The sequence below is a fragment of the Caenorhabditis elegans genome, chromosome I, assembly GCF_000002985.6.
Source record: "Caenorhabditis elegans chromosome I".
Classification (NCBI taxonomy): domain Eukaryota; kingdom Metazoa; phylum Nematoda; class Chromadorea; order Rhabditida; family Rhabditidae; genus Caenorhabditis; species Caenorhabditis elegans.
The window spans coordinates 2,097,346-2,123,806 of NC_003279.8; the positions used below are offsets into that span (position 1 = coordinate 2,097,346).

Below are 26,461 nucleotides of genomic sequence, written 5' to 3' on the forward strand. Positions count from 1 at the left end.
GATGCTACAGTTTACGGAGATCCTCGGAAGAGTTGATCATCAAGGATTCGCACAATTGCTTGCTAATCCGATTTTCCAAACCAACCGTGTCGGCCAAGAGGTTTGTAAATAATGTTTAAAATGTTAAAAACACCGAAAAATTCCCTTTTTCCAGAACTCGCAGCAATTCACAGTCCGAAATGGCGTCGAGCAGGAGCTTTGCGGTATTTTAGGCGGTTCAGAAGGCGACTGGACACGTCAGACGCACTCAGTTCAGAAGCAGATGATGTTTGGGGAGCGTGGCATCGAACTTCCGAGCCGCCAGCCGAAAAGTCACACCGCCGAGGATACTCTCACTGATGAAGGTGTCGTGGACGTGCCTGAAGCTGTAATGGATGATATTGACGAGGAAGAAGTACTTAATCACGGCCTCCTTGAGTGTTCATAATTATTGGAGCGAGCTCGCGTGGCACCTCACGAACTCCAGAATTTGCGGGAGTTCGTTCCGCGGGAACAGCAGTTTTTTGTTATTTTTGGCTTCTATAGGAAATATTTTTGATTTTTTGTTTTATAATATTCTTGAGAAACATCATCCGAATTGAAAATGTGTAAAATTATGAAATTGGCCGAAAACTGGAAGTTTTACAGAAGAAAGCCACTATAGTTTTTGAAAAAATGTATCAGGATCGCCAGTTTTGCGATTTATGCGTCGTAAAATATGTCATTTTGTAGAGAATTAAAAGTTTCATAAAAATTTTCGTTTGAAATTTTAATTCGTTAATTTCTAATAAAAAAATATTCAAAAAATCAACAATTTTACGTTAAAATCTTATTTCTTCAATTTTTAAGTTTTCAATAAAAACAATTTTAAATTTTCAAACAAAAATTCTTATGAAACTTTTAATTCTCTACAAAATGACATATTTTACGACACATAAATCGCAAAACTGGTCCTGATACATTTTTTTAAAAACTGTAGTGGCTTCCTTCTGTAAAACTTTCAGTTTTCGGCCAAATTTTATAATTTTACACATTTTCAATTCGGATGATGCTTCTCAAGAATATTATAAAACAAAAAATCAAAGATATTTCCTATAGAAGTCAAAAATAAAAAAAACTGCTGTTCCCGCGGAACGTGTTCCCGCGAATTCTGGAGTTCGTGAGGTGCCGCGCGAGCGCGCTCTAATAATTATGAACACTCCAGGTGGCCGTGATTAATTAATAATTTATCATGAAAACAACGTTTTAATCTTTAAATTTTCCAGCTCGACGAGGACATTTCTCGTGTTAAAGTGGAGACGGATCGAGCATTCTTCAACCACATGCTTCTTTCGAGACCTGCCGCAGTTCCCATGAATCCAGCACAGGCTATGGAACGAGATGTTCGTTAAAATCCCTTGCGCGGCACACCTCACGAACTCCAGAATTCGAGGGAATTCGTTTCGCGCGCACTTCTATAGATATTATTTTCTATTTTTTTGATTTATAATGTTGTTGAGAAGCATTTTTCCGAATTGAAAATGTTTAAAATTATGAAATTTGACCAAAAACTGACGGTTTTACAGAAGGCTTTCTTTAAAATGTATCAGAACCGTCAGTTTTTTGATTTCAAAGTCGTAAAATATTTAATTTTGTAGATAAAAGTCTGTTTCACAAAAATCCACGTTTGAAAATTTAAAATTGAAAATTGTTTTTATTAAAAACTGAAAAGTCTAGAAAAAATAAGATTTTAACGTAAAATTGTTGTTTTTTTGAGTATTTTTATATTAAATTAAAGGTGGAGCACCAAAAATTTAGACTTTGCTTTTTTGGACCCAAAATGTTCCAAAACTACCAAATTTCGTAATGAGACGTTCTGAAAATTTCTCAACAAAAAAAAGTTACGACCGCTCAAAGTTTTGGAAGAAATGGTCTATTTTCAGCTAAAATCTCAAATTTGTCAGCTTTTCAGTGCTGCATCGGTTGGTACTCAATTTTTATTTGACTAGCACTCTTTAATACATATTATGGTAGTTTATTACGCGTTTTTTCGTTGATTTGAGCCCATTTTGGGTTGATGGGTGCACAAAATTGTATTATATTTGTGCACCCATCGACCGAAAATGGGCTTAAATCAACGAATAAACGCGTAATAAACTACCATAATATGTATTAAAGAGTGCTAATCAAATAAAATTAAGTTCCAACCGCTGCAACACTGAAAAGCTGCTAATATTTGAGATTTTAGCTAAAAATCTACCATTTTTTCCAAAACTTTGAACGGACATAACTTTTTTGTTGAGAAATTTTCAGAACGCCTCACCACGAAATTCGGTAGTTTTGGAACATTTTAGGTCTAAAAAAGCAAAGTCTCAAATTTCGGTACTCCACCTTTAATTTCTAATATAAAAATATTCAAAAAATCAACAATTTTACTTTAAAATCGTTTTTTTTTATAAAAGATTTTCAGTTTTTAATAAAAACAATTTTAAATTTTCAAACGTCGATTTTTGTAAAATACTCTTTTCTCTCTACAAAATGACATATTTTACGACTACGAAATCGAAAAACTGACGGTTCTGATAGATTTTGAAGTAAAACCTTCAGTTTTCGGTCAAATTTCATAATTTTACACATTTTCAATTCGTATGATGCTTCTCAACAATATTATAAATCAAAAAATTCAAAAAAGAATTTCTATAGAAGCCGGAAATAGCCAAAAACTGCTGTCCCCGCGCGAATCGAATTCCCGCGAATTCTGGAGTTCGTGAGGTGTCGTGCTCGAATAATTATGAACACTCCGGGAGACCATGGAAAACAGGGGGTTCTGGCCTTCCTCATAGAATTTTTCGCGCTCCATTGACAATCGCCTTGGGAAAGTCGTGTACTCCACACGGACAAATACATTTAGTTTTACAACAAAAATCGAGCCGCGACGCGACACGCAACGCACCGTAAATCTACCCCCAGATATGACCTGGCCTAGTTCGGCAAAAACTCTTCCATTTCAATTTATGAGCGGAACCAGAGTTCCGTGCTCGTTTATAATGATTTTTATGCCGAAACACGGAATTCTAGCTTCCCTCATATATTGAAATGGAAGAGTTTTTGCCGAACTAGGTCAGGCCATATCTGGCGTAGATTTACGGTGCGTTGCGTGTCGCGTCGCGGCTCGTTGTAAAACGAAATGTATTTGTCCGTGTGGAGTACACGACTTTCCCAAGGCGATTGTTAATGGAGCGCGAAAAATTCTATGAGGAAGTCCAGAACCCTGTGGGAAAACTCGAAAAAAAAAAACAAAAAAAAATTAAAAATTTCAGAATCTCCCATTTGGCGGCGGAAAATTCGTGAATAAGAACATCAGCGATCGTCGTGAGCTCATCTTCGGCGACAAGCTTCACAAATTTCTGAAAAATCAAGGAAAAAAGAGCCTAGTGGATCTGATGAAGGAGGCGATCGACGAAAGTGGAACCGACGGAGCTCTGGGCGATGTTTGGAACGATGTGACGTCTGTTTTGAACCGAAAAACGTCTGCATCACGAGATGATCTCACTACGACGGCGAATTTGGTGGAGGATGCGTGCAAATATCTTCAAGCCGTCTTCACCGAGCACATGCAGACTGTTGTTGAACGGAATTTGGAAGTGGCTGAGCGTGGAGGAATTCCTGGAACACGTGGATTGGTTAACGCCTTTTTGAAGGTGCTGAACTGGATTTTTTCAAAACGAGAAAATTGATTTTTTTTTAATTTGAAATTCCTTTGAAAGCACTGAAAAATCGATTTCTTCCGGCTGAAAATCAGAAAATCAGAATTTTCTCAAATATATTCGTCACTGAAATTTGGAACTGATTTTAGAACAATTCGGGAAAATAGTACGGAAAATACAGCTTTCTGCAATTTTTACCAGAGGAGAATGTTCATTTTGTTGATTTTTGGACAATTTTCATATAAGAATCAAAAACCTGAATTCGATTTCCGAAAGAAAAAAATCCGAGAAACTCGAATAATTTCCAAAAAAAGTTACTAAAGAATTGTTTTATTGCTTTATTGGAGTCAAAATTGTCTGAAAAAATGCGTTTTCCATTTAAAATTCTCTGAAAATCAGGATTTTTGCGCGGTTTTCTAAAAATTGTCACTGAAACGCCACTGGAACACGCTTTAGAACAATCTACGAGGAGAAAAAATCCGAAAAATTCAAAATCTCCAATTTTTTTTTAATTCAAAAAAATGGCTCATTTAAGCTGAAATCCCCAATTTCGCCAACTTTGCTAGTTGGATTATCATCTTTTATTGCATATTTCGATAGTTATCGCGCGTTGTTTTGTTGATTACTGTACATTCCGATAGGTAATCGTTTTTTTTTATCTTGAAGGTGATGTAGTCGAATTTTTTATTGCTTTATTGGAGTCAAAATTGTCTGAAAACACCAAATTTCATTATGAAACTTCTTGAAAACTTCTCAAAAAACAGTTATGAAGGCTCAAAAACTGGTCTAAAATTAGTTAATGTTTGAAATTTTACCGACTTAAAAAAATTCAATATCTTGCCGTTCATCGACTTTAAAATACCTCAATGAAGTTAAATAACTTGATTTTGGGTATTTTAAAGTCGATGAACGGCAAGATATTCAATTTTTTAAGTCGGTCAAATTTCAAATTTTAACTAATTTTTGGCCATTTTTGAGTCGTCATAACTGTTTTTTGGGAAGTTTTCAAGAAGTTTCACTTTGAAATTCGGCGTTTTCAGACAATTTTGAGTATAATAAAGCATTAAAAAACGCTTCTAATCGGAAAAACCCCGTGTTTCAAAAAATTCCAAAAAAAAATTCAAATTTTCAGGTAGGAACCGAAGAATCATTCCAACCAGAAGACGACAGTATTGATGGAATGCCTACATGGCAAGTGACATATCACTGTGTCCGTGCTGGGGACATGAAATCCGCTTCTGAAACTCTAAATCGCCTCAAATCATTCCCACAATGCGCCACACTTGTCGCCGCGTTGAATCATGTCGCAAAGCACGGAAAACTGGATTCTGAGCTGAAAAAGAAGCTGAAAGTCGAGTGGAGACACAATTTGGCTCATACAAAAGACAAGTATAAACGAGCACTCTACGCAGCACTACTCGGTGGTCTGGACTCGGCTGCTTTGGCTGATACACTGGAGAATTGGATTTGGTTTAAGCTTTATCCGTTGCATGTTGATCCACAGCTTACTGATGTACTGTTCAAAGAGGTTCAGAAAGCGGTTTCTGTTGATTATGGTACGGAGAAGTGTGGCAAAGTGATGGAAAACCCGGTTTTTTATGGAAAAAGTGATGGAAAATCAAGGTTTTCATGGAAAAAATGATGGAAAATCAAGTTTTTCATGAAATTTTCCTACTGAAAAAGCTAAAAAATTCCGGCAATTCCGACACTTGCCGCTTGACAAAATTTCCTAAAATTTCAGCAATTGCCGGTTTTGTGAATTTTTGAGATTCGGCAATTCCGGTAATTGCCGGTTTTCAAAATTTCTGGCAGTTCCGGCAATTGTTGGTTTTCAGAAAAAAATTATGGAAAATCTAGTTTTTCATGAAAAATTCCTACTAAAATTGCTCGAAAATTCCGGCAATTCCGGTTTTGTGAATTTTCGGCAATCGGCAATTTCGGCATTTCCCAGTTTTGGAAATTTTCGGCCATTCCAGCAGTTGCCGGTTTTCAAAATGTAATTTTTCGTGGAAAAAAGAAAGAAAATCTGAAAAATTTTTTTTTTCATCTAAAAAGCCCTGAAAAATAGTTTTAAATTGATTTTTCAGAGTGAAAAATCCCCATTTTTCCCCATTTTTCTTCAAAAAAACACTATTTTTTCCATAAAAACCCTTAAAATTCTTCAAAAAATTTCACTTTTTTTTTCAGGCGAGCAATATTTTATGTCAAATGGACCATCGGAATTTCAATATTTTTTCACTGCTCTCTGGCTTTCTGGACAATTTGAGCGAGCAATTTATGTAAGAATTGCTATTAAAGGTGGACTAACGGTTCGGACAATTTTGAGCGTATAGACCTAAAATGAGCTCAAATGAACGAATTTCGTAATGAAACTTCTCAAAAAATTTTTTTATGGCGGTTCAAAATTCTGAAAACTTACACTGATTTTGGCTAAAATCTCGAATTTTGCCTATTTTTTGGTGTCACATCGGTCCGAAGTTGACTTTTTCGGAATTATCATCCTTTATTGCATATATTGGTAGATTATTTCATTTAATTTCGTTGATTAAATAACATTTAAAGCCGATAGGTAACCAATTTCGATTATTTTTGGTTACCTATCGGCTTTAAATATACTTTAATCGACGAAATTAAATGAGATAAACTACCAATATATGCAATAAAGGATGATAATTCCGAAAAAGTCAACTTCGGACCGATGTGACACCAAAAAATAGGCAAAATTCGAGATTTTAGCTAGAATCAGTGTAATTTTTTCAAAATTTTGAACCGCCATAAAAAATTTTTGAAAAATTTTTGAGAAGTTTCATTACGAAATTCGTTCATTTGAGAACATTTTGGGTCTATACGCTCAAAATTGTCCGAACCGTTAGTCAACCTTTAAATCCCCCAATAATCAATTTAATTCATTTTTCCCACAATTTCAGCTTCTTCACGAGTGCGGACAACGTGTCGACAGTGTCCATGTGGCGGTTTTGGCGCACAAGTTGGGATATTTGAGAATGTCGAAAAAATCGACTGATGAAATGTGTAAGGATGGTGGAAAATACACAATTTCTGAGAGAATTTTGAGCGAAAATTTGGAGTTTTGCGAGTTAAAATGGACTGAAACGACCGATTTTTAGGAATTTTTGGCAAGCGGCAATTCCGGCAATTTTGGAAATTTCTGGTTTTCAAATTTTCCTGCAACTGCCGGTTTTGGAAAGTTCCGGCAATTTCCGGATTTGTGAATTTCCAGCAATTTCGGCAATTGCCGGTTTTAATAATTTCCGGCGATTTCGGCAATTTCGACAATTGCCGGTTTTCAAAGTTTCTTGCAACTGCCGGTTTTATGAATTTTCGGCAATTCTGGCATTTCCGACATTTGCCGGTTTTCAAAATTTCTGACAATTCCGATATCTGCTGAAATTGCCGAACATGCCTTGGATGCCCAAAGTGTTTTTTTTTCAGAGAAATAAATTCCCTCCAAAAAAATTGCAATATTAAAGGTGGAGTACCGAAATCTGGAAAATATTTTTAATTGACTCCAAATTTTCCCTTGATTCCGAATATCGATGTGAAAAAATTCAAAAAAATTTCCCTGATTTTATATTCAAGCTGGAAATCGCTTGTACCAGCATCACTTTTTCAAATACGCGCCCAAACAAATTCGCATTGGAGCGCGCTTTGATTTTCTTCATTTAAATATTTTATTTATTTTTCGCCGAATTCAGTTTTTTTAAACCAGTTTTGTTCATTTTTATCGGTTTTTTCGAGAAAAATGAATAAAACTGGTTTTAAAAACTGAATTCGGCGAAAATTAAATAAAATATTTAAATGAAGAAAATCAAAGCGCGCTCCAATTATCGGTTTTTTCGAGAAAATTATCGGTTTTTTCGAGAAAAATGAATAAAACTGGTTTTAAAAACTGAATTCGGCGAAAATTAAATAAAATATTTAAATGAAGAAAATCAAAGCGCGCTCCAATGCGAATTTGGAAAAAGTGATGCTGGTACAAGCGATTTCCAGCTTGAATATAAAATCAGGGAAATTTTTTTGAATTTTTTCACATCGATATTCGGAATCAGGGGGCAAAATTTAGAGTCAATTGAAAATATTTCCCAGATTTCGGTACTCCACCTTTAATATTTTTAATATTTTGTAAAATTTGAGCTCCAATTTTGTTGTTTTCAGTGGTAGTTGATCAAAACGACTCGACAAAATGTCATCTGAATCTGGCTCGGCTCATCGTTGCCTACACGAAAAGCTTCGAACTCGTCGATGTGCCCCGTTCACTGGATTATTGGTTTTTGTTGAAGGGAATTACGACGCCAACCGGGTCAGATGTATTCGAAATGGCTGTTAGTAGATCAGTCTATTTAACTGGTCAAACCGATGAAATTCTTGGAAAATTGACGCCAGATGGTCGAAGAGAAAAGGGATTAATTGATGAGTAAGTTGCAGGGAATTTTAATTTTTTTTTGCAGGGCGAAAAAATCGGTTTTTCGGAGGTTTTTTCATTAAAGGTGGTGTAGTCGAAATACGGCCTAAAACGGCCAATTTTTTGTTTGAAAAACCTTCAAAAATTATCTGAAATCGAAATTTTAACGCGCAACAACTAATTTTCAATAAAGAATTTTTTCTGAAAATTCTTCATTTTTCGGGGAATTTTTTTTTGTATATTTAAATGCGGTGTAGTCGATTTTTTTATTGCTTTATTAAACTCAAAATTGTCTGAAAACAACGAATTTCATAATAAAACTTCTTGAAAACTTCACAAAAAAAAGTTATGACGGCTTAAAAAATGGCCTAAAATTAGTTAAAATTTGAAATTTGACAGACTTGTCAAGCGGCTGGAAACTTTTTTCGAAATCACCATTAAATTATTAGTATACAATTTAATGCGTTTTCAACTAGGTTTAGGTATTTTAAAGTGGATAAACGGCGAGATTTTTTAAATTTTTTAACCAAATCTCGCCGTTTATCCACTTTAAAATACCTAAATCCAGTTGAAAACGCATTAAATTGTATACTAATAATTTAATGGTGATTTCAAAAAAGTTAGTTTCCAGCCGCTTGACAAGTCGGTCAAGTTTCAAATTTTAACTAATTTCTGGCCATTTTTTGAGCCGCCATAACTTTTTTTTGAGAAGTATTCAAGAAGTTTCATTATGAAATTCGGTGTTTTCAGACAATTTTGAGTCTAATCAAACAATACAAAAATTCGACTACACCACTTTTAATGAAAAAACCTCCGAAAAATGAAGAATTTTCAGAAAAAATTAGTTGTTGCGCGTTGAATTTAGATAATTTTTGAAATTTTTCAAACAAAAAATTGGCCGTTTTAGGGCTCACTGAGCATTTTCTATTACATTTTACTCCAAAAAACCCCAGTTCAATTCCAAATTTAGTTATTCAAAAACTTGATTTTTTATGCCGGAATTGTATTTTTTTTTCTCTTTGAATTTGAACATATTATAGTGTTAAAAATAAATTTGGTAGTTTTTTTCTGAACAAATTCGGAAAAAAAAATGGGATAAAAACACCCAAATTGCCGATTTGCCGGAAATGTTCATTTTTGGCAAATTGCCGATTTGCCGTTTGCCGGTTATCAGATTTGCCGGAAATGTTTAGAGGGATTTTTTCTAAGACGGAAACACTTAAAACTGTGTCTTTTTGAATTTTTGCTCGTTTTCCTTGGATATTTTCATATAATTTCACTATTTTTCAAAATGGATATAGGAACATTCATAGGATGCGTTTAATTTTGCCATTTGAAATTGAAATTATGAAATTTCTTAAAAAATAAATGCGAAACCACAATTTGCCGGTTTGCCGATTTGCCGGATTTTTATTTTTCCGGCAGTTCAAATTTCCGGCAATTCCGGCAGTTGCCGGTTTTGGGAGTTTTCGGAAATCGGCAAAAAATTGCCAAAAAATTGCCGATTTCTGTAAAATTCATGTTAAGGCTGTTAAATCTACAAAAAGTATCAAAATGTATATTTCCGGCAGTTCTGATTTCCGGCAATTCCGGCAATTGCCGGTTTTGGGAATTTTCGGCAATTTCGGCAATTTTGCGAATTGCCAGTTTTCAAAATTTCCAGCAATTCCGGAAATTGCCGGTTTTAGGAATTTTCGGCAATCCCGACAATTGCTGGTTTTATGAATTTTCGGCAATTTCGGAAATTGCCGATTTCAGTAAAACTCATGTTCAGGCTCTTCAATCTACAAAAAAGCCTCTCAAAATTTATATTTCCGGCAATCTGCCAGTTTGCCGATTTGCCGATTCGCCGGAAAAAATCGTTTGCCTACCCCTGATTTATATTTCCCGTTTTCAAATCTTCCGGCTGCTTACTACATTTTAGTGCAAACAAAAACCTCTTTCCTCATCTTAATATTTCTACATTTACAATTTAAAATCCAAATTAATTTATTCAAAAACTACAAAAAAAGAAGAAATCGTTCGTTCAAATAAATCCAAAACTAGTAGTCGTCGTAGTCGTCGTCGTCGTCGGTGGGCACTGAAATCTAACACGTTTCTGAGCACAAAAACACGTGCAACGCTTCAAAAACGAGATGCTAGAGTCTGAAGCCGATTGTGTTGAGTCGAATTGAATGTCGGATGAGTGTGCAGAATCGACAAATGTCGTCGTCGTCGTCGCGTCTTCACTAAACTCGTAATGAACGGGACACTGCTGATGTTTTTGACGAAGAAGTGAACGTGTTGGGACGGCAGTTTTAATGTGTGGAGGTGTGAAATGAAAAGTCTCATTTCCTCCTTGTGGACGATTTTCGGCTTGAGACGGTTCTTCTTTGATTGTTGACTGAAACAATTAGAATTGGAAATTTGAAGTAGAATTGCACAAAAATATGCATTTTTAACCGAAAAAAACTCGAAAAAATTGAGTTTTCAGCGGTTTTTTGCACAATTTTTGGTTGAAACCAGGGGTAGAAAATTTCCGGCAAACCGGCAAATTGCCGAAACTCAACATTTAGAGCAAATCGACAAACCGGCAAATTGCCGGAATTGAACGTTTCCGATAAACCGGCATATTGCCGGAATTGAAAATTTCCGACAAACCGGCATATTGCCAAAAATGGAAAATTTCCGGCATACCGGCAAATTGCCGGAATTGAAAATTTCCGACAAACCGGCAAATTGCCGGAATTGAAAATTTCCGACAAACCGGCATATTGCCAAAAATGGAAAATTTCCGGCATACCGGCAAATTGCCGGAATTGAAAATTTCCTGCAAACCGGCAAATCGCCGGAATTGAAAATTTCCGAAAAACCGGCAATTTGCCAAAAATGGGCAATTTCCGGCAAATTGCCGGAATTGAACACTTCCGACAAACCGGCAAATTGCCAAAAATGGAAAATTTCCGGCAAATTGCCGTAATTGAAATTTTCCGGCAAACCGGCAAAATACCGAAATTGAAAGTTTCCGACAAACCAGAAAATTCCGGCAATTGCCGGTTTTCAAAATCTGCCTGAAACTCAGTTTTTCTGGCTAAATTTCCCATAAAAACTCCCCAACCTTTGCCTTTTGTTTCGTGCAGAACGCAATTAGTGTTGCACCGATGATAAAATGCGTGAAAATGCATGAGAACAGTGTATTCATTGAAATGAGCTCCGTCATATTTGAATCTGAAAAGTGTCTTTCAAAATTGTTCTTCGATTTTTGCTTTCCAATAGCCAAAATAATCTGATCTCTCTGTTTGAATTCCCTCTAAAATGAGAACTACACAAAACCAATCAGCAATTCGCTCCGCCCACTTCCAACCAATCAGGCGGCGTGGGCGGAGCTGGAAGGCGCTGATTGGTTTTGTAGTTCTCATTTTTAGAGGGAAATAGGCAGTTTAAAGCAAAATCATTTGAAATAAAGAAACTCACAATTGTCGATCATCGTTAAAGTTTGAAATGAATGGATTTCTATTTTTTGGGCTTTTGAATTTAAAATAAATTTAAAAAAAAACGAATTTTAATATTTACACGTGATAATTTTGGATTTTAAGATTTGTTCTTTTATAATTAAAATTAAAAAAAAAAAACAGCGTAAAAATCAGTTAAAAATTTAATTTAATTATTTGAATCGAAAATTACCAATTTTCGCTTCTCATTACAAACTTCGGGAGTTTTATGCAATTTTTAGTCTAAAAAATGACCTTTTAGTGAGACTTTTGAACCAAAATTCCAAAAATTCTAGAGAAAATGCTTCAAAAATATTGTGCTAATCAAGGGTAGGCGGCAAACGAATTTCCGGAAAACCTGCAAATTGCCGGAATTGAAAATTTTTGGCAAATTGCCGAAAATCAACATTTCCAGCGAATTGGCAGACCGACAAACCGGCAATTCGTCGAAAATCAATAATTAGAGCAAATCGTCAAATGGCCAAATTGCCGAAATTGAACATTTTCGACAATCCGGCAAAATGGCGGGATTGAACATTTCTGTGAAACCGGCAAGTTGCCGAAGTTGAACATTTCCGGCAAATCGGCAAATTGCCGGAGTTGAACATTTCCGGCAAATTGTTAGAATTGAAAATTTGCGGCAAACCGGCAATTTGTCAGTTTGCCGATGTTCACTAAATGTTGATTTTCGGAAAATTGCCAGTTTATCGGTAATTTTCAATTCCGGCAAATCGGCAAACCGTCAAATTGCCGGAATTGAAAATTTAGAGAAAATCGACAAACCGGCAACCTGCCGAAAATCAATATTTTGAGCAAACCGGCAATTTGCCGGAAATTAACATTTAGAGCAAATCGGCAAACCGGCAATTTGCCGAAAAGCAACATTTCCGGCAAATCAGCAAACCGGCAAATTACCGAAATTGAGAATTTCCGGCAAACCGGGAATTTTTGTCGAAAACTTTACATTCCGGCAAATTGCCAGTTTGCCCACAAACCGGCAATTTGCAGAAAAAAAACATTTCCAGCAAACCGGCAAATTGCCGAAAAGCATCATTTAGAGCAAACCGGCAAACTGCCAGAGTTGAAAATTTCCGACATACCGGCAATTTCCCGATTTGCCGAACGGTTTTGCCGATTTGCTGCTCACACATCGCTGATTGGTGCAATTTCCCAAATGAAAAAAAACTCTAAATCAAAAAAATAATAATCAAAAAAATCGAATTCTTTACAGATACCTTGACGATCCATCAGAAGTGATCTGCCGCGTTGCAAGTGACACTGAAATAACCGGAGAATGGGATCAAGCCGTCGGTCTGTATCTTCTCGCATCGAAACCAACCAACGCCGCCATTCTACTATCATCAGAGATTAGTGAAACATTGAGAACTGAGAATAAGGAAAAGATTGCCGATTTGGTACATGTTGCCGAACAGTTCAAGAAAGTTCAACGAGGATGTCAAGCGTCGGAGTATGCGACATTGTCTCTATTGGTTGATCTTGCCGTTCTTTTTGATCACTGTCGTAATGAAGAAGCTGAAATTGCTTATGGGTTCGTTTTTGAACTGCGAGTTTTGATTAAAAACCCAATAATTAATGAAATTTTTTTTTTGAAAAACCAGAAAACCTAAAAGCTCTCCCAACGTGTTTTTCTTATAAAAATTGTCCTAAAAAGGCTTTTTAAAGGTGGAGTAGTATGGGGACCGAATATCATGATTAAAAAATTAAAAAAAAATTTTCCTGATTTTATATGATTTTTTGAAAATTGAAAAAATCTCAGTTTCCCCCTAATACCTATTTGAATTATCGCCAATTGGATTTGTTCGATGGAGTGCGCTTGCTTGATTTTTAATCATTTATTTTATTTATTCTCATTATTTCACTGATTTTCTTTGTAATTTTGTTTTTTTTTGTCGGAAAATGAAATGAGATAATAAGATAAACGCTAAATGTTCAACGAAAAATGTGCTAAACCGTGTAATCATGAGTTCCAACATCGATGAACATGAAATTGGTTTTTTTTCGCAGTTTATCACATAAATTTTTCGTAGCTTTTAAATGCATATTTAGCGTTTATCTTATTATTTCATTTCATTTTCCGACAAAAAAAACAAAATTACAAAGAAAATCAGTGAAATAATGAGAATAAGTAAAATAAATAATTAAAAACGTGCAAGCGCGCTCCATCGAACAAATCCAATTGGCGGTAATTCAAATAGGAATTAGGCAAAAACTGAGATTTTTTCAATTTTCAAAAAATCATATAAAATCTAGAATTTTTTTTTTTGGAATTTTTTATCATGATATTTGGTCATTGTGGCCCCATAGGCATGTTTTAAAGCAATTTCCCCATGCAAAATCAGTTGAAAACTCTGCGCGTCTCTTCTCCCGCATTTTTTGTAGATCAACGTAGATCTAGCCAAAATGAGACTCAATGTTCAAACTCCCACCACAAAACTGCCACCCACTTTTCCCCCCGTTTTTCAGAATCTCGACTCACCTCCGTCTCATTCCAACGGAACCCGATCAAGTCACCGTTATTGTCAACGAATTCCATATGGTACCACAGAAAGTTCGTGAAGTTCTTCCCGATATGTGCCTTCATCTTATGAAGTGTCTTGTCGATCATTGCATTCGTCAATCGACGACTCAGGCGAATCGAGGAGCCAATTCGGCCACTACTTCAATGTTTTCTTCATCGAATCGATATGTTAAACAGGTATATACAATACAAAAAAAAATCTGAAAAACGAGAAAATTAAAATAAGTTACTAAGAGTAATTTTAGTTTTTTTTTTTTGAACACAAACCGCATTATCTTCAAGAAAACAATATTCAGGAGTATCAAATTTTTAAAAATGTAGTCGAATTTTTTATAAAAAGCCAGTTTATCGGTAATTTTCAATTCCGGCAAATCGGCAAACCGTAAAATTGCCGGAATTGAAAATTTAGAGAAAATCGACAAACCGGCAACCTGCCGAAAATCAATATTTTGAGCAAACCGGCATTTTGCCGGAAATTAACATTTAGAGCAAATCGGCAAACCGGCAATTTGCCGAAAAGCAACATTTCCGGCAAATCAGCAAACCGGCAAACTACCGAAATTAAGAATTTTCGGCAAACCGGGAATTTTTGTCGAAAACTTTACATTCCGACAATTTGTCAGTTTGCCGATTTTCTCTAAATGTTGATTTTCGGCAAATTGCCAGTTTGCCGGAAATTTTGAATTCCAGAAATTTGCCGGTTTGCCGATTTGCTGGAAATTTTGATTTTGGGCAAACTGCCGGAAGTGAAAATTTCCCACAAACCGGCAATTTGCAGAAAAATAACATTTCCAGCAAACCGGCAAATTGCCGAAAAGCATCATTTAGAGCAAACCGGCAAACTGCCATGTCCAAAAAAAAATACAAAGAATTTTTTGTAAAAGTGTTCCAAATTTTTTGAAACTTTGGAGAAAATGTTGCCCAAATCATCATTTATACTATATATAAAGCGCTTATTCCGTTTGTCCATAATTTGTAGTCTATATAGTCTTTGTAGTCTGTGAAATTTTGGCTTCTAGATGAATAGTGAGTTGAGGTTGGTGGTACAGTCGGGGTACTGTAGTGGTATAATAGTGTGGTACGGTAGGATTACTGTATGATTACGGTAGTTTCAGAAAAATTAGTTTTCATCCCCCCAGAAGTCGGGGGCCACCACGCCGGAGGTGCGGTTCACGGCTGGTTTTATAATAAAAAAAAAAAAATAATAATTTCTCAAACTGAATATTAAGTCATAAAATAAAATCCACAGATGTTCCAATTTTTTTTTTGAAAATTTAAAGCAGCTTTGGGAAACATTCCCAGTTTTTTTCAATTTTTTTTTTGGAAAATTTGGAGCAAAATAATATAAATTTGCAAATATTCACCCAAATGTTCAATTTTTTTTCTCTAAAAATTCCTAAATAAATTTCCTGAAAAAAAAGGGGCAAGCTTGAAAATTTTGATGTCCAAAAAAAATTGAAAATTGCTTTAAAACATGCCTATGATTAAAAAATTCAAAAAAATTTTCTAGATTTTATATGATTTTTTGAAAATTGAAAAAATCTCAGTTTTTGCCTAATTCCTATTCGAATTACCGCCAATTGGATTTGTTCGGTGGAGCGCGCTTGCATTATTTTCTATTAATTTATTTCATTTTTTCTCATTATTTCACAGATTTTCTTGTGAATTTTTATCAGAAAAAAAGAGAAAAATGAAAGTTAAATGCAAATTTTTCATTAAAAAATTATTGAAAATGGGTAAACAACAAGCCTGAAATTATCATATTTCACAGTTTTACTCATTTTCAGTGATTTTTTAATGAACAATTTGCATTTATCTTTCATTTTTCTCTCTTTTTCCGATAAAAATACACAAATAATGAAGAAAATCAGTGAAATAATGAGAAAAAATGAAATAAATAAATAAAAAATAATGCAAGCGCGCTCCACCGAACCAATCCAATTGGCGGAAGTTCAAATAGGAATTAGGCAAAAACTTAGATTTTTTTTCAATTTTCAAAAAATCATATAAAATTTAGAAAATTGTTTTGAATTTTTTAATCATAGGCATGTTTTAAAGCAATTTCCCCACTGGGCGCACTCCATCTTTAATTTGGAATACAAAAAAATTTTTTTAGTCATAATTTGGGAAATTTTTCCAAAAGCTCCCCACAAAGTGTAGTCCACCTTTAAGAAAACAATATATTCAGGAAAGGAATATAACATTTTTAAAGTACATACATAGTTAATTTATTCTGGTCTAGAAAACACGTGTTAATGCATGTTAATGCAACTGAAAGAAGTCCTTTCTCTGAGGAATGTGTGTTTGATTGAAATCAGAATATACAGATAAGATCATTTTGTAATTATTCAAAAGTTGGCGAATCCAACACTTTTGGCTTCTCCTTCTCATCACCCATAAGGCTTTGTTTCTCCGGACTTGACAATGTAGCCATCTCACACACTGGCTGTCTTCCGAGGTGCATATTCTTATTGACACATGAGAATCCGCACTGAAATAAGCAGATTTTTGGATGGAAATTTTGAATTACTCACTCGGCCTCCTGGAGTATTCATATAATTATTGGAGCGCGACCGACACCTCACAAACTCCAGAATTCGCGGGAATTCGTTTCGCGCGGGGATAGCAGTTTTTGCCTATTTTTGGCTTTTATAGAAATTTTTTTTTTGATTTTTTGATTTATAATATTGTTGAGAAGCATTTTTCCGAATTGAAAATGTTTAAAATTATGAAATTTGACCGAAATCTAAAGGTTTTACAGAAGGCTTTCTTTAAAATGTATCAGAACCGTCAGTTTTTCGATTTCAGAGTCGTAAAATATGAAATTTTGTAGAGAAAAGGCAGTTTCACAAAAGTTTATGCTTGAAAAATTAAAATTGTTTTTATTAAAAACTGAAAAATCGAAAAAAAAAATATTTTAGCGTAAAAATCTTTTGAATAGTTTTATATTAAAAATTAAAGGTGGAGTACCGAAATTTGAGACTTTGCTTTTTTGAACCCAAAATGTTCCAAAACTACCAAATTTCGTAATGAGACGTTCTGTAAATTTCTCAACAAAAGTTATGGCCGCTCAAAGTTTTGGAAAAATGGTACATTTTTTAAAGCTAAAATTTGAGATTTTAGCTAAAAATAGACCATTTTTCCAAAACTTTGAACGGCCATAACTTTTTTTGAGAAATTTTCAGAACGTCTCATCACGAAATTCGGTAGTTTTAGAACATTTTTGGGTACTAGTCCTGAATCACCCCGCCACTTTTTTCTTTAAATTTAAGTAAATTTTCAAATAAAAACGTGTGGAGTTTTTGTATTTTTAGGCTTAGGAAATAACCATTTCTAAGCCTAAAGATGGAAAATGGACATCATATTTTATTAAAATGGATAATATTAAAATGAGGGGAAATAATATACACAAATAAAAAAAAGTGGCGGGGTGATTTAGGACTAGTACCCATTTTTGGGTCCAAAAAAGCAAAGTCTCAAATTTCGGTACTCCACCTTTAATTTTTAATATAAAAATATTCAAAAAATCAACAATTTTACTTTAAAATCGTTTTTTTTCTGATACATTTTAAAGAAAGCCTTCTGTAAAACTTTCAGTTTTCGGTCAAATTTCATAATTTTACACATTTTCAATTGAGAAAAATGCTTCTCAACAATATTATAAATCAAAAAACCAAAAAAAAAAAATTTCTATAGAAGCCAAAAATAGCCAAAACTTCTGTCCCCCCGCGCGAAACGAATTCCCGCGAATTTTGAATTTTGTGAGACTCCAGGAGGCCGTGTGTTACTCGGGTGAAATTTGAAATTTCCTACCTGTGCATGATAGAACACGTTGAACATGAAACCGGTGAACACGAAGACGCACGAGCCGAGAGTAAGGACTCCGAACAGCGGTGTGAACGGGAACATGATCACAATAATATCCTTGAGAATTGAGAAGACTTCGTTGAGAGCTATCTGAACTGTGAAGGCCATGTATCGTTGGCTTTCGGGTATCGTTTCCTGTTGAATTTGAGTAATTGCGGGATCGGCAAGCCAGAGACCGAATCGCGCGAAGCTGATGCCGATGAAAAAGAGGTTGACCGGGAGAGCTACGTCGTAGAAGCTCACAGATGGAACGTTTTGGGGCTCTGGATTCGAGACTCGGCTCAGAACTTCTTTTGACCATTCCTGGAAGAATGCTCGTTACTTGTTACAAGGGTGGTCGGCAAACGATTTTTTCCGGCAAATCGGTAAATTGCCGGAATTGAAAATTTTCGGCAAATCGACAATTTGCCTGAATTGAAAATTTCCGGAAAACCGGCAAATTGTCGGAATTGAATTTTCCGGCAAATTGGCAAATTACCGGAATTGAAAATTTCTGGCAATTCGGCAAACCGGCGACTTGCCGGAATTGAAAATTTCCGGAAAATCGGCAAATTGCCGGAATTGAAAATTTCCGGAAAATCGGCAAACTACCGGAATTGAAATATTCCGGCAAATCGGCAAACTGCCAGAATTGAAGTTTCCGGCAAATCAACAAATTTCCGGAATTGAAATTTCCGGCAAATCGGCAAATTGCCGGAATTGAACATTTCTGGCAAATCGGCAAATTGCCGGAATTGAAAATTTCCCGAAAATCGGCAACTTGCCGGAATTGAAATTTCCGCCAGATCAGCAAATTGCCGGAATTGAAATTGTTGAAGCTCGGCAAAAAAATATAGTCCACTCACCGACACACTGGTATTCGCAATATATCCGGACACGTCCATCGAACTACCTGGCAACAGAACCGAAACTCCGCACATCTCGATGAAAATATTCTGCCAGACGAGTCCAATCATCACAGTCCACAAAAGTCCGAATCGTTTTGCGACGAATTGGAAGGAGAACGTTCCAATGACACCGAGAGCCGATCCGAATCCTCTGAGCACACCGATGTAGGAAGCCGAGAGACCGTGCTTCTGACCGTAGGATGCGGCGAGCTGAAATCTTTTATATGAGATTTGATTTAAAAAAATTAAATCCTACGTTATCGAATCCGAGAACTGTCATGTAAAGTAGTGAGAGCCCGAATCCTGCAGTCCAACTTTGTTGCTTAAAGTACTGAGTAATCGAGTTCAACTTGACGCCTTTGAGTCCTCGCAGCTCTTCGTCACCAGCTGAAATTGCTTGAATACACAATTTGATGGGCGGCAGACGTTTTTTTTTCCGGCAGATCGGCAAATTGCCGGAATTAAAAATTTCCGGCAAATCGGCAAACCGGCAATTTGCCGATTTGGCGAATTTGTCGACAAATCAATTTGCCGAACGGGAACCTACTAATTTCACTGGCCCTAGTCTTCAATTGAGGTGTTTCATTGTAAAGTCTCCTCAAGATCATTGACTCGATGACCCAGGAGGCCAAGTTATAGACAATGATGAATCCGCAAACGTACTGCCTTAAAATGATCATTTATGGGCTTGTTTGAAACATGAATCAGGGGTGCGTGGGCGGCAAACGAGTTTTTCCGGCAAATCGACAAACTGGCAAATTTGCCGCCCACCCCTGGCATGAATTACCATTTGAAAGTATCCAATAGCTCGCCAGTTAACGTTGGGAGAATTGCCGATGAGATTTGATCAATGCAAAGAAGGATTGAATTGACTTCTGAAAAAGCTAGAAATTTCCAAAAAAAAAAATTCTTGGAGCTTAAGCTTACTCGCAAGATCAACACTTTCTGATTGTGAGATAACGACAACCCAATCCTTGGTGAAGCTGATTCTCTGGATTTCACTTGCAACTTTTGCGATCGAAGCGACGGCTGAAGCCATTAGGAGCACAGGAGTTGCATAGTGATCCGTTTTGTGTACGAACATGTAGGCGAACAGCCCGGCTGAAACGGCGACGGCCGCGTTGTTCAGAAGAAGTGTTCGTTGGATTACTGTAATGAGAGTCAGAATTGATAGTTGTTGGTACTATCAAAATGTATTTGCACGTGGTGTCAGAGTGTCCCGTTTTGGTTTGATCTACGTTGATCTACAAAAACTGCGGGAGAAGAGACGCAGAGTTCTCAACTGATTTCGCATTGTTAAGAGCGCGCTGACGTCACAGTTCTTCATTTTTCTGGGCGAAAAAATCCCGCATTTTTTGTAGATCAAACCGTAATGGGACAGCCTGACCCTACGTGCATTTATCGATTCTTGAATTTTGCAAAAAGTTTTGCTGCACAGAAAGTAGGGCGGAGCTTAGCTATCGCAACACTGCCGCACGGGGTTTGCCTCCGCCCCTTTTCCACTGCTTTTTTTGTTGGTTTTTTCAATATACTTTCAATTTTACTTGTTTTTTTCTTTTTTTTCGAATGAAAATGTTATCCAATTCGAAAAAAAAGAAAAAGACAAGGAAAATCGAAAAAAAACGAAAAAATTTGAAGTCAACACTTTCGTGTCTCTTCTCCCGCATTTTTTATAGATCAAGCCGAAATGAGACACTTTGACACCAGTCTCGTCTTACTCCTAGAGTGGAGATCTACCAACTTTTGCTTCTATCAATTTTGTCCAAATATTGTCCGACAATCGTGATGACGACAAGTTTGAGTACAGAATCCACCAGTTGTTGCACAGCCACCCATGTCATTCCTCCAAGCTGATGCATGAAAAGCCCAATGACAAACGCCCACATTCGATCTCCCTGCAAGAATTTTCAAATTCTCAGTTTATTCCAACACGTGGAGCTGTCAGAGTGTCTCATTTCGGTTTGATCTACTTAGATCTACAAAAAATGCGGAGAGTTCTCAACTGATTTCGCATGGTTAAGAAAGTGTGCTGACGTCACATTTCTTGGGCAAAACATTCCCGTATTTTTTGTAGATCAAGCCGTAATGGGACAGCCCCTGACACAACGCGTTCCAACAGTCTAGTAGTAGATGCTCTACGTGAGAACACGCACAGTATCCCTTGCCAGACGACGTCAACTTATCAGAAACCGCATGGTTTCAATGATATATGATGCCTCTTATCAGTAATGATGATCGTTCAAGGTTTAACGACTAGGCACTTACCAAAGTGGTGAGAAGAAATGCCGAGTTCAGTTGTAGCTCTTTTCCGGATAACCAAGCCATTGTTAACCAAGCCTGAAGATTTCGGGAAGAATGATGTGAGCAATAGGTGTGTGTGTATGTGTGTGTTGCGGGGACGAATGAATGAACAAATAATAAATGGTCAAATATGAATGCTCAAGGCATACACATTGGAAAGTGACACTTTTTCTCGGACAATATTATGGCTATTTTGAAGAATAACGGTTTTGTGGATTTTCCTTCAAATTGAAGTGCTCTAGCAATTCAGTAAGGCTTCAGAGAAATAATTTCAAATTCTACGGAATTTTTGAATTTTTTGAAAATTCGAGACGAAAATGTCAAAATCTAGATACTTGAATTTGAGGATGAAGCCGGGGATGGGCGGCAATCGATTTGTTCCGGCAAATCGGCGAATTGCCGGAATTGAAATTTCCAACAAATCGGCAAATTGCGAAATTGAAAATTTCCGGCAAATCGGCGAATGGCGGAATTGAACATTTCCGGCAAATCGGCAAATTGTCGGATTGAAAATTTCCGGCAAAGCGGCAAGTTGCCGGAATTGAACATTTCCGGCAAATCGGCAAACTCCCGAAAATGAAAATTTCCGGTAAATCGGCAAATTGCAGAATTGAAAATTCCCGGCAAATCGGCAAATTGTTGGAATTGAAAATTTCCGGCAAACCGGCAATTTGTCGACAAATCAATTTGCCGATCGGCAATTGTCGCCCACCCAACTATGGGAATTTCGAAAGAATCTAATCAGATTTTATACGATTTTTTTCTTTCTAATATTATATTATATTTATTCAAAAATTGAATAATAATAATAATAATAAATCAGCAAAGTACAAATAAAAAAGTTTGTCGCCTGATCTATGCCAGAACAAACTCGGCGAAAAAAAGTAAGCTTTTTTTCGAAATGATAATGGTGTAAGCCAGTCACTATCGTTTTTTCCCCTCCCTCTCTCTTTGTATATGAAGGAGCGCACTCAATTTGCAAATGATAACGAGTTGAGTTGATAAAATGGAGATGGATTGGGAATGAAATATTGTGGTGATTTGGTTTGGTTTTTTTATTGAAAAGAGAGTCATCATTTTTGTTTATGGAAGGTTCGAGAGAGAGAGGGGTTCGGATTAGTCATCTTGTTTTTTTGCCACCAGATTTTTGTCATTTTTCAGGCGAAGTTGACAAGTTTCGGCTTGATCTACGTTGATCTACAAAAAATGCGGCAGAGTTCTCAACTGATTTTGCATGGTTAAGAACGTGCTGACGTCACATTTCTTGGGCAAAAAGATCCCGCATTTTTTGGAGATCAAACCGTGATGGATGGGGCAACCTGGCACCACGTGATTTGATGGCTTTTCGGAATTTCATTCACTGAAAGCATAATAAAGCTGAATCTTCGCTAAAAGCAACTTTTTCTATATTGGAAAATCTGATTCGTTTTTAATTAGAATTCACTAGTTTTGGCACATGACATAGTCCCCCTGAGGAACCATATTGTGATCAGCACAAGACGATGGAAGTGCGATGTAGAATTTAATAGTTATACATTTTAGATTTCAACGAAATATATGTAATTAAAGGTGGAGTAGTCGAGTTTTTTATTGCTTTATTAGACTAAAAATTGGCTGAAAACATCGAATTTTATAATGAAACTTCTCAAAAAAAAAGTTATGACGGCTCAAAAAATGGCCAGAAATTAGTTAAAATTCGAAACTTGACCGACTTGTCAAGCGGCTGGAAACTAACTTTTTTGAAATCACCGTCAAAATTTGAGTATACAATTTAATTATCTTGTATTTTCAACTCGATTTAGGTATTGTAAAGTCGATGGACGAAGAGATTTTTAAAATGTTTTACCCAAATCTCGCCGTCCATCGACTTTAAAATACCTAAATCGAGTTGAAAACGCAAGATAATTGACTTGTATACTCAAATTTTGACGGTGATTTCAAAAAAAAAAAAACAATAGTTTCCAGCCGCTTGACAAGTCGGTCAAATTTCAAATTTTAACTAATTTTAGGCAATTTTTTGAGCCGTCATAACTTTTTTTTGAGAAGTTTTCAAAAAGTTTCATTATGAAATTCGGTGTTTTCTGACAATTTTGAGTCTACTGAAGCAACAAAAATTCGACTACACCACCTTTAATTTTGTGTGATCTTACTAAATTTTTGGGGACAAAATCAAAAATCAATAGTTTTGGGCAAAATTTTGCTCTGCAATCGGCAAAAAATCGGCAATTCGGCAATTTTGCCCCTGTTTCTATTTCGTCACAGACTTCTTCTTCTCCATTGGTCATTTAACATACTTGATTAGTTGTTCATCGTTTGCATTTTGTGTGCTCTGGCAGTGATAACACCCAATAGTTCACGCGTCCTTCAGCAAACTGAACAGCCATTCAACTCGTAATATGGGTTTTGTAGACTCGAAAAATGTCAAAAAACCACGTAAATTTGAGAAATGTTTGAAAAAAAGCGAGATTTTTCAAAAAAGAGAAAATCTGTTCCTCTTTAATCACTAAATATCTCTTGTGATAAATGGCTGTCAGTGAGATACGGGGCTTACATCATACTCATAAGATGATGCAGATTTCATATATTTATTGGCAAAAAAATGTGGATTTTTCGACTGAAAAGCAACAAAAAAAAAGGCTTTATTTTTTTTGAAAAAGAACTCGGAAATGACAGGAAAACTATTAATCCACACGTGGTGTCAGGGGGGCTATCCCATCACTGTTTGATCTACAAAAAATGCGGGAATTTTTCGCCCAAGAAAATGTCACGTCAGCACGTTTTTCAGTTGAGAACTCTGCGTCTCCTTTTCTCCCGCATTTTTTGTAGATCAACGTAGATCAAGCCGAAATGAGGCACTCTGACACCACGTGCGCTGGGAAAATTGCACAAATTCTAGGCTTTTTTTGAATTTTGCATGCTATTCGAAAATGGAAAACCCCGACTATTTGAACAATTTCTGTGTCAAAAATTGGAAATTTCTATTGAAAAAAAACTGAATTTTCATTTAAAAAGTTGGTTTTTTGGACAATTTTGAAAATTCGAATCCAGAGATCTAGTTTTTTTTTTAATTTAAAGGTGGAGTACCGAAATTTGAGACTTTGCTTTTTCAGACCCAAAATGGTCCAAAACTACCAAATTCTCAAATGTAAAAAAATTCTAAAAAAATTCTAAAATAGAAAAAAAAGCATTTTCCTGACTATTTGAACAATTTTTGTGTCAAAAATTGGAAATTTCTATTGAAAAAAACTGAATTTTCATACAAAAAGTTGGTTTTTCGGACAATTTTGAAAATTCGACTCCAGAAATCTAGTTTTTTTTAATTTAAAGGTGGAGTGCCGAAATCTGTGAAAATATTTTTAATTGACTCCAAATTTTCCCCTGATTCCGAATATCGATGTGAAAAAATTCAAAAATTCAAAAAAAAATCCCTGATTTTATATTTAAGCTTGAAATCGCCGAATTTCATTTGTACCAGCATCACTTTTTTCAAATGCGCGCCCAAACAAATTCACATTGGAGCGCGCTTTGATTTTCTTCATTTAAATATTTTATTTATTTTTCGCCGAATTCAGTTTTTTTTAAACCAGTTTCATTCGTTTTTTTCTAAAAAATATTTTTTTACGACAAAAATGAAGGAAACTGGTTTTAAAAACTGAATTCGGCGAAAAATAAATGAAATATTTAAATGAAGAAAATCAAAGCGCGCTCCAATGCGAATTTCTTTGGGCGCGAATTTAAAAAAAAAGTGATGCGGGGGCACAAATGAAATTCGGCGATTTCAAGCTTAAATATAAAATCAGGGAAATTTTTTTGAATTTTTTCACATTGATATTCGGAATTAGGGGAAAATTTGGAGTCAATTAAAAATATTTTCACAGATTTCGGCACTCCACCTTTAAAATTGCAATTTTTTTGGAGGGAATTTATTTCTCTGAAAAAAAAACACTTTGGGCATCCAAGGCATGTTCGGCAATTTCAGCAGATATCGGAATTGTCAGAAATTTTGAAAACCGGCAAATGTCGGAAATGCCAGAATTGCCGAAAATTCATAAAACCGGCAGTTGCAAGAAACTTTGAAAACCGGCAATTGTCGAAATTGCCGAAATCGCCGGAAATTATTAAAACCGGCAATTGCCGAAATTGCTGGAAATTCACAAATCCGGAAATTGCCAATCAAAGCGCGCTCCAATGCGAATTTGTTTGGGCGCGAATTTTGAAAAAAAGTGATGCGGGGGCACAAATGAAATTCGGCGATTTCAAGCTTAAATATAAAATCAGGGAAATTTTTTTGAATTTTTTCACATTGATATTCGGAATTAGGGGAAAATTTGGAGTCAATTAAAAATATTTCCCAGATTTCGGTGCTCCATCTTTAAATTAAAAAAAAAACTAGATTTCTGGAGGCGAATTTTCAAAATTTTCCAAAAAAAAAAAGCCAATTTTTTGAAAATTCTATGAAAATTCAATTTTTTTTCAATGGAAATTTCCTGTTTTTGACACAGAAACTGTTCAAATATTAAAAAAAAACAAAAAAAATTCCTTTAAAAATCTCTGAACTTTTTTCCCAATGGTCACAAGTTATTGTTCTCTGAAAAATATTGATTTCTGTTTTTTTTTTCAAAAAATAAAATTTCAAAAACAAAAAAAAACGTTCTAAATATAATTTTTTTTTGCAGATCAAAGCAATTGTGTTGTACTCGGCAACTGTGCCATACAAATTTCCAACCCATGTGACATCTCGACTTCTTCAATTGCAAGCCTCTCTTGGCATTTGATAACTTTTTTTTTGTTGTTATTTTTAACAATTTATATTTCTTTTATTTTTTCGCCGTTAAATTATTTTCCAAATATCCCATTTTTCATCTCAAAATTTACCATTTCTACCCAAATTTTTGTTGAATTTTTGCGCCCCTTAGCAGCAACGTCAAATGAAGTTTTCTCTCTCTCTCATTTTGAACATTTTCCCTTTTTTTTTGACTTTAAGTACTAATCGGTTGGCTTAAATAATCCCCGAGTTTGTGTGTTTTTAACTTGATTTTCTGTTTTTTTAAATTTTTTCTTTTGCATTTCTAACACCAAAATTTAAATTTAAGAACAAAAACCAATGTTTTAGTTAATTTTGCCAAAAAATCCGACTTTAAATGTTTAAATTTTTAAAAAAAATTGAAAAATAAGTAAAAAAAATTTTAATTGAAAAAAATTACATTTTAAGCCAGTTTTCAAATTTTGTGTTTTTTAGGAAAAAAAAAAAACCTATTTTCAGCTAATCTCAATTAAAAAAAAAAAATTTAGCGTGTATACTCGATTTTTAA

At 35.4% G+C, this 26,461-nt stretch overlaps 3 protein-coding genes across 5 annotated transcripts; 1 reads left to right on the forward strand and 2 right to left on the reverse strand.

The window, feature by feature from the left end:
• On the forward strand, positions 1–26,098 carry npp-13 (Nuclear pore protein; the record flags this gene model as incomplete). Of its 3 annotated transcripts, NR_131352.1 has the most annotated exons (17): positions 2–100; positions 155–394; positions 1,245–1,361; positions 3,279–3,659; positions 4,798–5,061; positions 5,853–5,944; positions 6,593–6,695; positions 7,839–8,097; positions 12,787–13,104; positions 14,040–14,271; positions 21,851–21,944; positions 23,331–23,487; positions 23,700–23,896; positions 24,543–24,563; positions 24,621–24,662; positions 25,401–25,616; positions 25,826–25,924. NR_131352.1 is itself a non-coding variant. In NM_170819.6 (11 exons), the coding sequence occupies 11 exons, from the start codon at positions 2–4 to the stop codon at positions 25,922–25,924; spliced, it is 2,364 nt and encodes a 787-aa protein (NP_740802.1). The 3 variants fall into 3 exon arrangements, 2 of the variants coding, with proteins under 2 accessions (NP_740802.1, NP_001293351.1); NM_170819.6 differs by lacking the exons at positions 21,851–21,944; positions 23,331–23,487; positions 23,700–23,896; ... (1 more) ...; positions 24,621–24,662; positions 25,401–25,616 and having other exon boundaries at positions 1–100; positions 4,798–5,221; positions 25,826–26,098; NM_001306422.3 differs by lacking the exons at positions 2–100; positions 155–394; positions 21,851–21,944; ... (3 more) ...; positions 24,621–24,662; positions 25,401–25,616 and having other exon boundaries at positions 1,302–1,361; positions 4,798–5,221.
• Y37E3.19 (uncharacterized protein) lies at positions 10,057–11,557 on the reverse strand. The gene is made up of 3 exons (NM_001047237.4): positions 11,539–11,557; positions 11,183–11,292; positions 10,057–10,468 (listed from the first exon to the last, which is right to left on the reverse strand). The coding sequence occupies exons 1-3, from the start codon at positions 11,549–11,551 to the stop codon at positions 10,112–10,114; spliced, it is 480 nt and encodes a 159-aa protein (NP_001040702.2). The 5' UTR covers positions 11,552–11,557; the 3' UTR covers positions 10,057–10,111.
• On the reverse strand, positions 16,311–21,185 carry fpn-1.1 (Solute carrier family 40 member). The gene is made up of 9 exons (NM_001037896.4): positions 21,114–21,185; positions 20,590–20,743; positions 19,776–19,997; positions 19,636–19,723; positions 19,396–19,514; positions 19,105–19,235; positions 18,807–19,058; positions 17,908–18,264; positions 16,311–16,585 (listed from the first exon to the last, which is right to left on the reverse strand). Exons 1-9 carry the CDS (start codon positions 21,171–21,173, stop codon positions 16,439–16,441), a joined length of 1,530 nt encoding a protein of 509 aa, NP_001032985.1. The 5' UTR covers positions 21,174–21,185; the 3' UTR covers positions 16,311–16,438.
• Positions 26,099–26,461: the final 363 nt, after the last annotated feature.